Genomic DNA, 14,697 nt, shown 5'->3' with positions numbered 1-14,697 from the left:
TGCGACCCGGGGAAACGACACAGAGTCGATGATTCAGCATAAAATGTCCGACATCCACACGTCCGCCTTCAGAGTTCAGCTAGCTACTAGCGCGACGGCTAGGCAGCGATGCTAAATAGCTTTAGAGCTAGCGGGTTCGCTTTTCCAGCTTGAATTTGTCCTGGTTTAAGATGACGTTCGGGAAGCAAGCCGCACGCAAACAAGTGACCTCGCTGGTTCTCATCCACTCTCGGTTCTTGAAAAAAAAAAACGAATACACGTTGAACATGCGCTAGCTGTACTAGCTAGCTTAGCGTGCGCGGCGCTAGTTAAGCGCGTAGGTGTCCCTGTCATGGAAACCAGCCGGTTTTCGTGTTTGTGTGTAAGTTTGTGTTTGACAGTAAACATACTCTTTTTTTTCCTCTTCTGTGAGCTGAAAACATCGTTTATATAAATTACCGGCTCCTATGAAAAGGACCCGGTACTATTTAATCGATCATCCGGCATAAAACATTTGTAACACCCTTGACAATGGCATTGATTGACACATCCGCAAGCCAATCGGCGTTGAGCTTCCTCTCCTTTTCGTAACGGTTTCCTGCTGATTGGTCAGGATGGCCGGGACTTAAATTCCAGGTGATAAACACGGAAGTGAAGGCATCCGGGACAATCAGTCCTTCAATAGGTCAAACCTGGCAGGGTTGATAAATGATCCCTCATTGAGGATTATTAATGAAATCATCTTCATTACAAGATTAAAACCACAGTGTTGCGAGGATAAAGTGGCACCATTACCAGATCAAAGTCTCGCGAGAGAATAATCTTTTTGCTCTACTCATTGTTTCCCCGAGATACCGCAGAACCTTTTTCTGAAAGATTAAAAACCGACGACTTACAGCCACTTCTTCCTGACAAAAGAGGCCATTTCTCCTTCAGAACAGAGCGATAGTTATCAGCGTGCCGCCTCTGAGTGCGTGAAGTGATCCCCGATTTTGGTGAAACCAATACTGTAACTTAACATTCCGAATTGAATCACGTTTTATTTTGGTTTTGAAACATATTGTCTCAAATATGAATTTAACTGCATTGAATATTTTTCTTATTCACTTCTCCAAATATGAAGTTTTTTTTTCTATTGATACAATGATAATTCTCATTGTTCTATAAGTTTTCCTTTGCGGTATGAAATTACAATTGTATGCTTGGAATAACTGTCCAGCGCCGATACTTATAAAATAGGAAACGCTCAAGTGGATCAATATTTTATGATTTACTGTATTGATTATGATTCAAACATTTGTTTCTGTCAGCAGCAAATGGGGAAAAAATAATGTTCAGACATTTAAATAATGTGACAAATACAAGTACTCCACAGCTCTACTGAGGCCCCTCGTAAATGTACCAATGCATACTTCGTTTTGTAATACAAGTGAAGCAAACACCCAAAATTCTTACTAAAGTGCTGCATCACAAGCAGGAATCACAGAGGAACCACATGGAAAAATCTATTAAGACTTTAATTTTCTCAAATTTTAAATACATCTTTGGACAGTGGGGTTCATATCTTTGCCATGAATAAGTTACAGAATAAATAACAGCAAACACATTTTTTGTTTCTTTTTTTTTTAAACTTTGGTAGCAGCGGGAGTCGCCGATAGAGTCTCTGTTACCCGTAACACACCAGCGTTTCCGGCGACCTCTGCTTCCGCCGGGGTTCACGTACAGCTCGAAAAGGAAAAAAAAAAAAAAAACGGTCTCAGGTGTGTCTCTCTGAGACAGGAAACACCGCAAATAGTGCCAAGAAGTGAAATAAGAAATGCAGCTGAAGACCCCTAAAGCGCTGAAAGTCACAGAAGGTAGCATCTTACTCTCCTGCCGTCTTTTTTTCTCGCAGAAAGCAACATTCATCGACCGCTATGATTATCATAGAAATCAATCTGCATGCAACTGCATTTTTTATTTTATTTTTTTTTACTGTCTCTGTAGTAAAAGCGGCGACAGCTCCCTCGATTGAAGCTGTACGTCCAGTTGAGGACTTGACCGAGGGCGGAGACCTCCCTTTGGTAATTTGCCAAGGCTGTTTTGCCTCGATGAGGACGGGGAGGAAGCAGTAATGCAGCATTTGCACAGGAATTGGCAACAACACGAGCGCAGGGCGACCTTCCGTCCATCCATCTGATGCCGCAACCGTTATTTGAGCGGTACCTTCGGAGCAAGGAACCCAACGGAGGGACCGAAGTGATCGATGGGAAACGCGGCCCATTTGTGCAGATGCAATCTCCAGTGTAAATGACATTTATCTCTTATGCCATAGATAAATGCCGCCCGACTTCTGTCAGATTATTTTTCTTTAATTATTTTGAGTAGGGTTGAGAATGTGTAATAAAAAGAGAGCGGGTGAAACTCCGTAAAAAAAATAATAATAATCTTGTCGCAAGTGGACAGAGAAGTCTCAGTGCTGTTCGAAACAATTCGACCGCCTCAGGTCGCGTGACACGTCCAGCGCATTTTTGTTTTTGTTTTCTTGTCTCACGGATGCGCAGCGAGGATGTAAAATAACGTTTGCAGAGCCAAACGGGTGCAAACCTTGGTTAGAAATCAGTCTAAATTGTGCTAATCTCGTACGCCATAGATTAATGCCGGCCAACCTGTGTCAGATAATTTTTTTTAAAGAATTTTTCAGCAGGTGTTGAGAGTTGGTAATAAAAAAGAGAGCGGGACAACCTCACAAAAAAAAAAAAAAGATTGTCTCATCGCAAGGGGACAGAGAAGTCTCGGCGCTATTCAAAAACAATTCAGGTTCAAGCTTTGACTCGACCGCCTCCGGTCACATGACACGTCCAGCGCATTTTTCTTTTCTTTTCTTTTCTCAAAGATGCGTAGATGTTTGTGAAGCCAAACGGGGTGCAAACCGAGATTAGAAATCCTGCTAAATCCGGCGTCTAGGCTAGCGGCGGAGAGGGGAAGGGGGGCTACGGGCCAGACTCCGTTGGGGGCTAATCGGGGAACAAAATGACCACCTGTTTTTGCAGAGTGATGAGGTAAGACTCTCCCACTTGCTGATTGGTGCATTTGTACATGGGAGCTATTTTTGGAGGGCGTTTGGCTGATTGCTCTCCTGGAGAACAGCGACCCGAACAAGCCGGTGTGGCCGTTCTGATTATTACGCCCGATACCCTCAGCGGAGTCATCGGGGGGAAAGGGGTGAGACTACAGCCTGGTGAGAAACACACTTGTTTTGTTGTTGTTGTTGTTGGTGGTGGTGGTGTTGTTTTCCATCCATTCACACCCTCTCACCAGATCGATCGAACCGCCGACACACGCGCTAACAAACAGGAAAGTACAAGTGCATTTGGCGTTAACGCTAATAAATATACATGGAAGCCTCGGTGTGTTGACGCGTGCAAACAGAAATGGCACGAACACACATACACGCACACATATACAAACACACACCGCTTGTTCGTGGCTTCTGCCAGCTTTTTTTTTTTTTCTTTCCTCCCTGCATGCCGACTGTGTGTCTGGCATCGGGGTGAAGGTCTGGAGCCACACACAAGCTGCGCACTGTGTCTGGCTCTTTGCACGCTCTAAATGGGCTTTATGAATGGCGAGGACCCGGTGACTGAGTCAACACCGGTGAGGTTGAGGGAGGGGGGGGGGGGGGGGTTGCACTTTAACCCACCCCGACAACAGGTTCTGGAGATAAGTCAGAAAAAAAAAAAAAAAAAACAGTGTTCTCCCAGCACTGCCAGGAAGCATGTTGGAATTAATACGCCGGCAGATTTTTTTTCTTTTGTTTTGCACGGCAAACACGGTGTCGCCGAGTGTGTCGATACACAAATGTGGCGCTTGTTTGCCATTTTCCGCCGGAGCCCAAGTGCTTTTTAAACAGCCCGTCTGCGGCGTCAAAGAGTGTGTGTGCGTGCATGTGTGTGAATGCGGAGATGTGCTTGAGCTTTCATTGCCCCATTAAAACTATGTCTGATCTGATAGCTGCCATGAATCAAGCTCTCGACATTGCGTGGAGCCGGTGACTCAGACAGTCTATCAATAATGGGGGTGGGAGGCAGCTGGGGCGGCGGTTGCGGCGGGCGGCCCGCTCTTCCGAAGTCACACTCGCACGTTCGCCGCATTCATGACCGCCCGCCGCGCCCCCAGAACTGAAAGGAGATCCGGGGCGTCTCGCCGCCGTCACCACTGCTCTATCATCAGATCCAACACCCGGTTGATGTTCAGATCCAAATCCAGGCCGAAGTCCGTCTCCACGAAAGGGGCGGCGGGCGGGGTGAGCGGCCTGAAGCCGGACGTCAGCGCCTCCAGCCAGTCGGCGGCATCGAACGTCGCCGTCGTCGCCCGTCGCTTCCGGGATTTCCCGGCGGGCAGCAGAGGGGAGGTGCAGATGGGCGGCGGGGACGGGGCAGGGATCACCTGGCTGGGGTGGATCACCGCGGGGGAAGGTGGGAGCTCCAGCAGGAGGGAGGAGCAGAGCGGCGACGGCAGGAAGTTGTCATCCTTCGCCTGCTGCTGGGGGAGCGGCGGCTGGTCGGGCTGAGGAGGCGGGGAGGAGCCGGCGGGGGAGCCGCGGGTGAGGTTTCCGGCGGGACCTGCGAGAGGGAGTCGGATCAGACGCCTTGGCGGAAAGGCCGGCCGGCGCGGGGTCGGATCACGTGACCACTCACCGACCGGGGCGACGGGTTCATCCAGGATGTCGTCGATGGACTGACGGGGGTCCATCTGAGAGGAGAGAGAAGAATCAAGTTCCTCTCTAGGAAACGACAACAACCCCACCGACGCCACCGCCACCACGCCCGCTGCAAACCTGCGCCTTCTGGATGGCCTCCTGCAGCTCCTCCTCCAGGCTGCGGACGCCGGGTGAGCTCTGGGCGGGGCTGGCGGTGATCTGCACCGGTAGCTCCAGGTCCTGGCCAACGGCCTCGCACAGCTGACAGCAGAACACCTGGGTGCGAAGGGTTAAACCCGTCACCGCACACACACACACATACACACATACACACACATGCACGCTCTATCTTCTGCATCTGGGTCATTGGTAACACTTCCCAGCTGCCGTTTGACGCCTTCGACTGACATTTGCCCTCGCATGCGGGGACGCCGGCGTGCGGATGGTCATCTCAAGCTATCGATTTCCCTATTGCTGGTTTACCTGCGTAAACAACACCTCGCCGCGCGCGTCTGCTTCCACCTTCCCCCGGGGGCATCCCGGGTCCTGTTGCAGGAACGGGTGGAGGGCCCCCCCGCAGGACTGTCATAAAAAACACCCCCACACACACACACACATAGAAGGGAATGGTGTTAGCTTTGGAGAACCACCATTTGTGTCGCCGCCTGGTGTTTTTCTCACCTCGCCGTCCCTGGGTCTCCTCATCCTCTCCCTCGTTTCCAGCTCCCCCTGCTCGCCGTCGGCCCTCCAGGGGGCCCCGCATTGCAGGGGCGAAGAGGACGACATGGGGAGGCTGGGGCTGGGGGTCCCGGAGGCAGTGGTGGCGGGCGCCAGGAAGATGGCGCCGGTAAGCCCGCACTGTTCCCCTGCTATGTTGAGGGAGACGCCGGATAGCCCGCCGGGGACGGCGCTCGCCGTGCCGTTGGCGCCCTTAAGAGGAACCCCCCGCTCCGGGATGTACAACCGTGTGATCGGGCTGCCACCCGGCGAGTCGGGTCCGGAGCTGGAGCCCGAGCTGGGGCTCCGGTTGGCCGGCAGCGAGTTGCAGGGGGGCAGGGGCTCGGTGGCGCCCCCCAGCTGGGAGAGGGGCGCGGGGGCGCCGCAGGTGTGTGCGAGCTGGAAAGGGCGCAGGCGCTGCAGCAGGGCGGGTTTAGTTCCCGACACAGGGAGGCCGCGTTTGCGTAGCTGCTGCCGCAATTCTGACACCTGGGAGGGAGAAGACAGGGGGCGACGTTGAGCGGCTCGGCCATTTTTGTTGTCATCGCAAGGATGTTTCCCCCCCCCCTCACCGTCAAATCCACTAGGTTGGCGGGGAGAAGCTCGGGTTTGGAGGCGGGGATCGTGTCGGTGGGCGTGCGGTCGGCGGCGCCGCCTCGGGGATTCAACTTGGTGGCTCCGTTAGCGTTCACCGGGTCGCCGCGGTCCCCACTGGATTCAAATTTTGGAAAAAAAAAAGTCGAGCGAGGGACTCAACTCCGAGCGGCAATGATGGCGTCACACCTGGATCCACACCTGGACGCCACCGCCATCTGCTGCTGCTGCTGCTGCTGCTGCTGCTGCTGCTGGTTCTGGAGGATCTGGAGCTGCAGGAAAACCTGCTGCTGCTTGAGGATGTGGGAGTAGGCCGGGTCCAGGGTCTGAGGCGGGGTCGGGCTCTTCTGTTTGGCTCCTCCCCCTTTGAAAACCGACACAGATTTAAAAAAAGAAAAGAAAAAAAAACAGCAGGTGCCAGATGTTCGGAAACCGATGCCGCACCTGCGGCCCCGGGGCCCCCCCTCTGGTCCGGGGGAATGTACTGGTGATACTTGAGCTTCCTCATCTTGGGCTTGGCGTCCCGCAGCTTCAGCGGGCGAGGCAGGTGGTTGAAGCCGAGGGAGGGCGCCAGGGAGGCGGAGCAAGTGGGGCTCGAGGGCCGGGCTGTCTGCAGGAAAAAAAAAAAAAAAAAAAAAAGTCAGGGGTGGCCGGCATTTAGTCGGGGGGGGGGGGGGGGCGTGAACGCACGGCATGGCTCATCAGCCGTCAAGGTCGAACCCTCGCACATCACCGGCTGACAGCGCCCCCCCTCCTCCCGTGCACGAAGGCGTTAACCCCCCGGGCTAACACTGACATCCCCCCCGTCCTGCAGGTGCAAATTGACAGTAATGAATGCGGTGCAACAGATGAGCGCTGCGTGCCGCTAAACAAGGGAGGCTCTTAGCACGAGGGCTTTCCAATGCAGAGTGGGCGCACGTGCACGTGCACGATTCATGATTCACGCCGTGGCCTCGCCGTACCTTTGGCAGCAGGGGCGTGGCTTGGGACGGCAGGTAGACGCCGCTCTGTCGGCTCGCTGTCGCCACGGCGCCGGATTCGCCCGCCGGTTGCCTGATGCCCTCGGTTGCCGGGGGCAACATCAAACCGGACTGCGAGGTGGAAGGCAAAGGATTTTTTTTTGTTTAGTTTTGTTCTTAATCAAAAAGTCGTCATTTTTGGGATCCATCAGGGCCGGACCCCACCTGGGCCTGCCCGGGGCCGGGGTTGGCGGCTGGGAAGTCGCCGGCCGGAGACTGGCGAGCGGCGTGCTGCTCGGTGGGCGAGGCGGAGGAGCAGGAGGAGATGTCGTCTTCGAAGACATCCGGCAGCGAGAAAGAGGCGGACCCTGGAGAGCAGGGGGGGGGGATACAGAGGACGGTTGGATGGGACAGGAAGTAGAAAACGGCGCTCATCTGCACTCGCCGGCTTTTTTAACCCACGGCCGTCGGAGGGCGGCGTGCGCTCCGGCTGCCCGGTCGGGGGCGGATCTTGGATCCTGTCGCTGGCGTCCACCGCCTGCCGAGGCCTTTTCTGCCTTTGGCCGCCGCTCCTCTCTGCAGGTGAGGAGGAGAGAGGTGGACAGATGTTCGGTCAGCAGAGGAGACGCCAACCGGCTGGACATCAGAACATGCCCCGCGGGTTGTTTGGCTAATTCACAAAAAAATTAACCTTTAAATCCTTTTAAGGCAAAAACGATAAACAAGCGACTCTTTCTGCCTTGCAGAGGAACCTGGATCTTCATGTTTCATCTTTGGCTTTTTAATTTTGTAATTACACAACACTATTACACAGGTATAACACTGTAATGTGCTGTCAGGGAGCCAATCGTCAACCGACCAGGGGAAGAATTTCTTCAGAATCATTTCTTTCTTCCTTTTCCTTGCTCCCTGCTCTAAAAATCTCATGTTCATTTTTACATTACATTACATTACATTATATTACAGTCATTTGGCAGATGCTTTTATCCAAAGCCACTTACAAAAAGTGCAATTCATTCATTTCATTGTTTTTTTTATATTATATTATTATAATAGAATATATATATTTTATATATATACATATGATATTCTTTAATATTATATTTTCAAAAATATTAATTCTAAATCAATTTACTGCTTTTTATTTATTATTTTTATTCATTTTAGATCAACTTCTCTGTTTCAACCTGTGATTGATCCTATAAATTATGTTTGAAGAACAGAAAATCCCTGATCGCTCTGAGACAAATATTCTTGAATAATTTCTTCATCCTAGCTGCTATTATATCACACATTACATACAACATACAAACATCACACAGTTAAAAAAAAAAAAAGAATAATTCTTGCGTTTTGAAGATAATGACGATGATTTGAGCCCCCTGTTTATATTTCACATCGGAACAAACCAATCGATCGGTATTGATTAGAGACTGAGGGTGTGAGGGAGGTGTTTCGGGGGGGGGGATTAGCTGTCAATCATCCGCCAGTCCGGAATCTGGTCACACAACAATGGAAATGACTGCTGCGGAAACCAGCGGCCATGTTTCTACACTGGGTGGGGGAAACCGACCAGCAGGGGGAGCAAGAAACGGGGTTGGGGGGGGGGGGGGGGGGGGGGGGGGGGCAGGAGGGGAAGCAGCCGGGGGGGGGGGCATCACCTTGCGCAGTGTCGGCGTTCGCACCGCTAGGGGGCAGCTTCTGAGCGCCGCCGTCGTCAGTCAGACGCTGCATCAAGGAGACATGGAGTCAAACCAGCAGACCGTAACATGGGTGTGTGTGTGTGTGTGTATGTGTGTGTGTGTGTGGAGGGGGTCAAGGTGCAGATCATCCACCCGAAAACATGTTTCACATTAATGCTGCGTTGTTGTTTTTTTTTTTTTTTCCTATCCGCTGCACCAGAAAAAGGTTAATTCCACTTTCATGCTCAGGAAAGGTCCCTGAATGCATTGTCAAGCTTCACTTCACTTTAATCTGGCCTTTGAACGCGCCGTGAATATCGTCAGGGTCACTTCCAGATCATTTCCAGATCATTTGGGTTTTATTCAAGCTCTTGGGTCTTTTCCCTGTTTTCTAGGATTTTCTTTTTTATGCCGATAATATGTTGGGGAATATCGGGATTTTTTCCTGAAATAACAAATTATTTCAGGATTTTCCAAATTGTTTTAAAGTTATTTTTTTGATTTTAAATTTTTCTCAGGAATTAATTGATTTAGCTCTGTATTATTTCTGCCTAATTTTTTTTTTTTTTTTTCAAATTCAGGTAGTTGATTTGATAGTAAAGTTTTGGTTTGCATGTAAGAAAAGCTGAAGTGAATATCATTTCTCCAGGCCGGCGTCACCTCACCTGAGCGTCACTATGGTCTTTGTCCTTCTGGGAAGGACTGCTGGACTTGGGCCCTGCAGGAGGACGACAACAACAGGAGAACAGATATGAGGAGGAGAACGCGTCAATCATCCAACCGTTCAGGGGTCTCAGACTCGCGGCCCTCAGAAGAATATTTTGTGGCCCACCTGCCTGAAATCAAATTGTTCCACGCACGCTATTTCTCACATGCATCTGGGTTTTTTTTTAATGTGCGTAAAAAAAAATTTAAAAAAAAACGGGCATGGAAAAAATGAAAAAGTAATTTTGCGATGTATTTTTTGCATCCAAATTTGAAAACAAAATTAAAAAATGCCTTGTGACATTTTAAAAAAATGAAAATTCTTTTTTTATTTCTATAAAAAAACACCAAAACTATTAAAAAAAAACAAAATTAAAAAGATCGATTTAATAACCTGAATAGCCTCCTCTTATACATTATACCTCCTCTTATACATGCTACCAATCAATTTAGTGGCAAATTTTCCCACAGTAACAAGATTTTCTCTTTTAACTCAGCAATATTTTTAGGGTGATATTTCATCAATTCTGTTTTAATGTTAATTTTTGACATTAATACATCATGTATTTTTTAGAGAAACAGTTCATTACATATAGATATTTCTATAATTTACCTCCTCTACACTAAAACAGGGGAAAAATTTGGACTTACTCTAGGTCTTGGTGTCAAACTCTGGCCCGCGGGCCAAATTTGGCCCGCACTGTAATTATATTTGGCCCGCAAAGTCAAACCAAATGACTATCAGAGCTGGCCGCAGGTATAGTCTACAGTGCATGTGTCGCTAATTCTACAAATACCCGAATTTTCTGCTGGCATTTTGACACAAAAATCACAACAGGACCCATAGACACCCTCTCCTCTGTGTACAGTAGTCATAGCAACCTTATGCTAATACTAGCACCCTGCTACTTAGGCAGAAAACAGGATTTTGCATGTGTGTAATATTAATTTATATATTGTATAGTATTTAGCTTTGCTTGTTCCATTTTTAGTTTTTAAGCAAAAAATGTTTGGGTCCATTTGAAAAAGTTCATTGTTATATCTGGAGGAAGATTTTTTTCAATAAATATCAATGTTGGCCCGCGACTTCCTCCCAGTTTTGAATTTTAGCCCACTGTGTATTTGAGTTTAACACCCCTGCTTTAGGTAATGATTTTACCGGTCCGGACGCCTTGACATCAAATTAAGCCGTACGACCAAAATGAGTTTGACACCCCTGATTTAGAGTTTTCAATGAACCAGCAAAACATGGGGGGGGGAGGCGAGAGAACCTGGGGAGAACCCAGGTTAGCGGAACATGAGGAACCTGGAGAAACACCGGTTTAGAACCTAGAACCATCTGACCGTAAGGCCAAAGTCTAAGAAGATGGAGAATCCGGAGGGTTGGAGAACCAACTCAGGAGGAACCCATGGAAGAAGTTCGAACCACTGGTTTTAGAGTCGAAGATGCGGATGAGACTGACCCGGGTCGGCACTGATCTCGCTCTGCCTTCGGTTCTGGATCCGCAGCTGTAGAACTGAAAGACAAGGAAACAAGAGGGTGCGGGTTTAAATAAAAAAAAAAAAAAAAACCCTAACCCAAGACAGAATTTAGGAAATTCCTTACATTTCCGTTTGAACCTGAAGGCAACACGGATGCAGGAAACCGACGCGAGAAGGCGTTAACTGACCCGGTAACTCACACCGCCGTGTGATTTCGAAATGATCCTGCGTGACAGATGACCCCCCCCCCCCCCCTTCCGAACGTCTGCGTGCACACACACACACACACACACACACACACACACACACACACGCACTCACGCACCCAACCCCATGTAACTAAAGCGGAGTGAGGTGTCCTCCACGATACATTTTGTTGAGTTTTGAAGAGTAAGAGACCTGAGGAGGGGGATGTGAGCGGTGGAGGGGTCGGGGTGGGGGTCGGGTTGGGGGGCACGGACTATTTATCTCTCAGTATGTCTATTTCTGTCCACCCCATCCCCCCTTCAGCTGTCCCTCTCATGCATCCCCTCCCCACGTCATCCTGCTCTGTGCAGCTGAACACACTCCCCCCCACCCCCCCACCCCACCCCGAACGCCTCGCAAAACACACTCAAGGAATAAAAAGTACACGGCAGGAGATTTGAAGAATATAAGGAGGGGACGGGGAGGGGAGGGTTATTAGTATTCAATATATTTGAGATCGGTTGGTCGGTTTGGGATCGTAGGGTCGTCTGGGAGACGGAGACAACAGTCGGGCAGACGAGGTTTCGCCGGCCTTGAAATTGATTCCTGTGAGAATATCACTCAAGCAATGAAAATATATATATGTGTGCACACACATGCAAACACACGCGCGCACACATATATTTTTTTATATGCAAAAAAACAAGAACTAATCCCAATTTTGCGCTTGAACTTGATGATTGGTCCTCAAGCTCCGCCCCCTGGAGGTCTCATAGAATAATTTGTTTATTTTTTTTCACTGAAATTAATAAATACACTACATTAATACATTAATAAATACCGCTGTGCATTCATTCATTTGTTCATTCATTTATTCATTATTATAAAAAATCGCACCCACTTACGGTAAATTGTAATAATTTATCTGTATATATGTTCATAACTGTGCAATATTTCATTTCATAACAGCTACATGTACAATATTTTTTCATACTCTTGTGCACTCCTTGTCTTTCACTTGGTGCTTAAGATCTTAAGACCCTTATAGTCTTCACTTGTTACTGATGACACTTTATAGTTTATTTGTATTTCTAATGCTCCCCCTATTTTTTTTTTTTTTTTTTTACTGTTTAAACAATTTTCTACTATTATTTATTATTGTTATTTTTTTCTTGTTACTCATGCACAACAATTTCCTTCGGGATAAATAAAGTTGTTCTTATTCTTATTCTTATTGCATTGAAACATAAAAACAATTCACCCTCTCATTCACAGGTCATGTTTCGAAAAATATCAAGTCAATTCCAATGGCAATATTTGGGAGGGAAAAACCGCTGTCAAAAAAATCTAGATTTTTGAAAATTCCTTCCCGGCTGATGGCGGTTACGTAACGGCCTCCGCGAAGCTGATATTATGGTATGGATCCTCACAGCCGGCGGCAGCTGTCCCCCCACCCAGCCCTCTCACGAGGGGTAACGTGTCCCGGCAGGTGTTCCCTCACCTACACGAGCGAGGGAGGCCGCCGCCATGGTCACCGCCGCCTCCCTGCCTTTCTATTTTCCGTCCTGGGGACGACAGCTGCCCGGGGAGACGAGCGCCGCCGCAACTCGTAAAGAAAATCCCAGCTGTGGGTAGGCGACGTCCCGACTGTCGGGGTTTAACAATGACCGAAAAACAACAAACAACCGTGGGTGTTTATTTTGCAAATTCCAAAATTGACCCGCCGTTTCCTGTACGTTCCCCATCGGAAAAAGGCACGGCCTACGGGCTCCCGTCGTCCGCGACGCCGAACATTAAAAACAATTAAAATCTAAAGATGATTGACAAAATCACAACCGTGTGACCGGTTGCCAATGGCAACGGTGGGATAACAAGGGAAAAAACACACACTGGAACGAGTCAACCATCACACCCGCCTGTCAGAAATGATGGATAACCCCCCCACACACACACACACACACATACACACTCGCGTGCGCGCACTCACTCCTCCTATTGGTCGATTGAGCGGCGCTGTGCTTGGCTCCGCCCCCTCTCCCGACCCGGATGCTAATGCGGCCAATTCCAGCCGTGAGGCGGCCGTCCGGCCTCTAATTGGCGGGAGCTGAGACTCACCTGAGCGGAACTTGTTCCGGATGAGGAGCGACCTCTCGGAGGCCAGCAGCGTCATGGCGGCGGCGGCGGCGGCGGCGGCCCGGGCGGGGGGTTGTTTTGGGAGCGGCGGAGAGAAAAGGGGGAGGGGGGTTGAGCTCCCGGCGTGTCTCGCACCAGGAAGGAATGGAAGATCTTCTCCTTCGTCTCCTCCTGGGGAGGAAGGAGGGGTCGGTTAATCCACCGCGGCAGGCGAGACGCCAGGAAGATGGCGTTTAACCGACGAGGAGGCTTTTGGGGAAACGGCGAGGAGCTGGAGGAGGATGAGGAGGCGGGAGAGCGAGGAAGGGAGTGATGGAGAAGCGTTTGACCTTCGGTGATGGACGCGGTGTGCGATCCCAAACCCGCCGCTTGAACCAGGAAGTGAGGATAAACCCCGCCTCCTTCCTCCAGCACCCGCCAATCAAACGACAGGCGTGATTGTCGAGGCCTCCGACGAGTCGCCCTTGTTTCCCGTTCGAAGCTCGTGAAGTAAAAATACTTGTTTAAAAAAAAAAAAGAAAAAAGTTTTAACAGAAGAGAACGTACCCGTAAAAAATTAATTTGAATTAAAAACGTCATATTCCCGGGAAAAGTACATGAAGCTTGGGGGTGTACATAAAAAAAGGACAAATAATTTAATTTTTTTTTTAATATTTTTTAAAAAATAATATAAGGATAAAATGACCTTAATATGTGCAGTGAAGCTCCGCGCCCTTTTTCCGACCCGGAGTTTGAATATCAAGATCCGATTCACGATTTCAGCGGAATGGGGGGGCTCGGCGACACTGTGACATTCAGGCCTGGGAATTCAACTACAACCACACACACACACACACACACACACACACACACACACACACACACACACACACAAACATGCATGCTGCAGAATATCAGAATCCCATTAAATCCCATGCTTTGCCAGTGACCGCGCTGTGTGCAGGCCGCTACCTGGCCAATAGCGAGCCAGGGCGCCGGGTGCAGGACGCCGGACGCCAGAACCCCCACGAACAAGAAAGAAGTCGTACTTACTGGAAGAGAGAGGGAGAGGATTGAGCCCCTTTGCGGCGCCGGAGGGGGAGGAGTAGAGCGAGGGTGGGTTGAGAGGAGGAGGAAGAGGAGGAGGAGGGAACTGGGTTTTTCACCACGACACCAGTCTTTCACGCTTTTTCTTTAATTTGCGCCCCGTTCATCCCTTTTTTTCCCCCCGAAAGGTGAAGTCCGAGGAGGCGTCGAGCGGCCGCTTCACCTCCCTCTATTCTCTCCCTCACTCTCTCTCTCTTTGCCCTGATGCATCCTGGGTCATTGGTGGCAACTGTCAAAAAAGTTGAACCCTCCCCCTCTTCCATATCTCATGGTCCGGCTCTCCTGCTCCCCCCCCCCCTTTTCCCTCACCTTTGTCGCCGCTTCCCCCTCTTCCTCCCCCCTTTCCCTCCCCCCTCGCTGACATCTGCTGACGGAGGGATCGAGGAGAGGCGTTCCTGAGACAACCGCCGTTTGTTTGACGCCCAACGCGAACCGACGTTTCAAGCAGCAGCCGCTTAAAAGTTGGGTACAGGAGGGGGGTGGGGGTGGAGGC

The 14,697-nt window shown here is 49.7% G+C and overlaps 1 protein-coding gene across 4 annotated transcripts; it reads right to left on the bottom strand.

Annotated features, from left to right (window-relative positions):
* Positions 1-1,930: 1,930 nt before the first annotated feature.
* LOC147229900 (uncharacterized) lies at positions 1,931-14,395 on the bottom strand. Of its 4 annotated transcripts, XM_086155669.1 has the most exons (18): positions 14,151-14,395; positions 13,804-13,930; positions 13,448-13,616; positions 13,101-13,289; positions 10,781-10,834; positions 9,278-9,330; positions 8,592-8,658; positions 7,393-7,506; positions 7,156-7,298; positions 6,934-7,062; positions 6,416-6,581; positions 6,173-6,335; positions 5,950-6,088; positions 5,342-5,866; positions 5,144-5,242; positions 4,799-4,936; positions 4,659-4,713; positions 1,931-4,583 (listed from the first exon to the last, which is right to left on the bottom strand). In XM_086155669.1, exons 4-18 carry the CDS (start codon positions 13,153-13,155, stop codon positions 4,171-4,173), a joined length of 2,313 nt encoding a protein of 770 aa, XP_086011795.1. In that variant the 5' UTR covers positions 13,156-13,289; positions 13,448-13,616; positions 13,804-13,930; positions 14,151-14,395; the 3' UTR covers positions 1,931-4,170. The 4 variants fall into 4 exon arrangements, with proteins under 4 accessions (XP_086011795.1, XP_086011797.1, XP_086011794.1 ...); XM_086155671.1 differs by lacking the exon at positions 13,448-13,616 and having other exon boundaries at positions 14,151-14,372; XM_086155668.1 differs by lacking the exons at positions 13,804-13,930; positions 14,151-14,395 and having other exon boundaries at positions 13,448-13,750.
* Positions 14,396-14,697: the final 302 nt, after the last annotated feature.

Source organism: Fistularia commersonii, chromosome 11, assembly GCF_037954325.1.
Source record: "Fistularia commersonii isolate RoL2024-O1a breed Wild chromosome 11, RoL_Fcom_v1.0, whole genome shotgun sequence".
Lineage (NCBI taxonomy): Eukaryota > Metazoa > Chordata > Actinopteri > Syngnathiformes > Fistulariidae > Fistularia > Fistularia commersonii.
The sequence above is the reverse complement of the archived record's forward strand: the minus strand, read 5'-3'. Positions and strand labels throughout refer to the sequence as shown.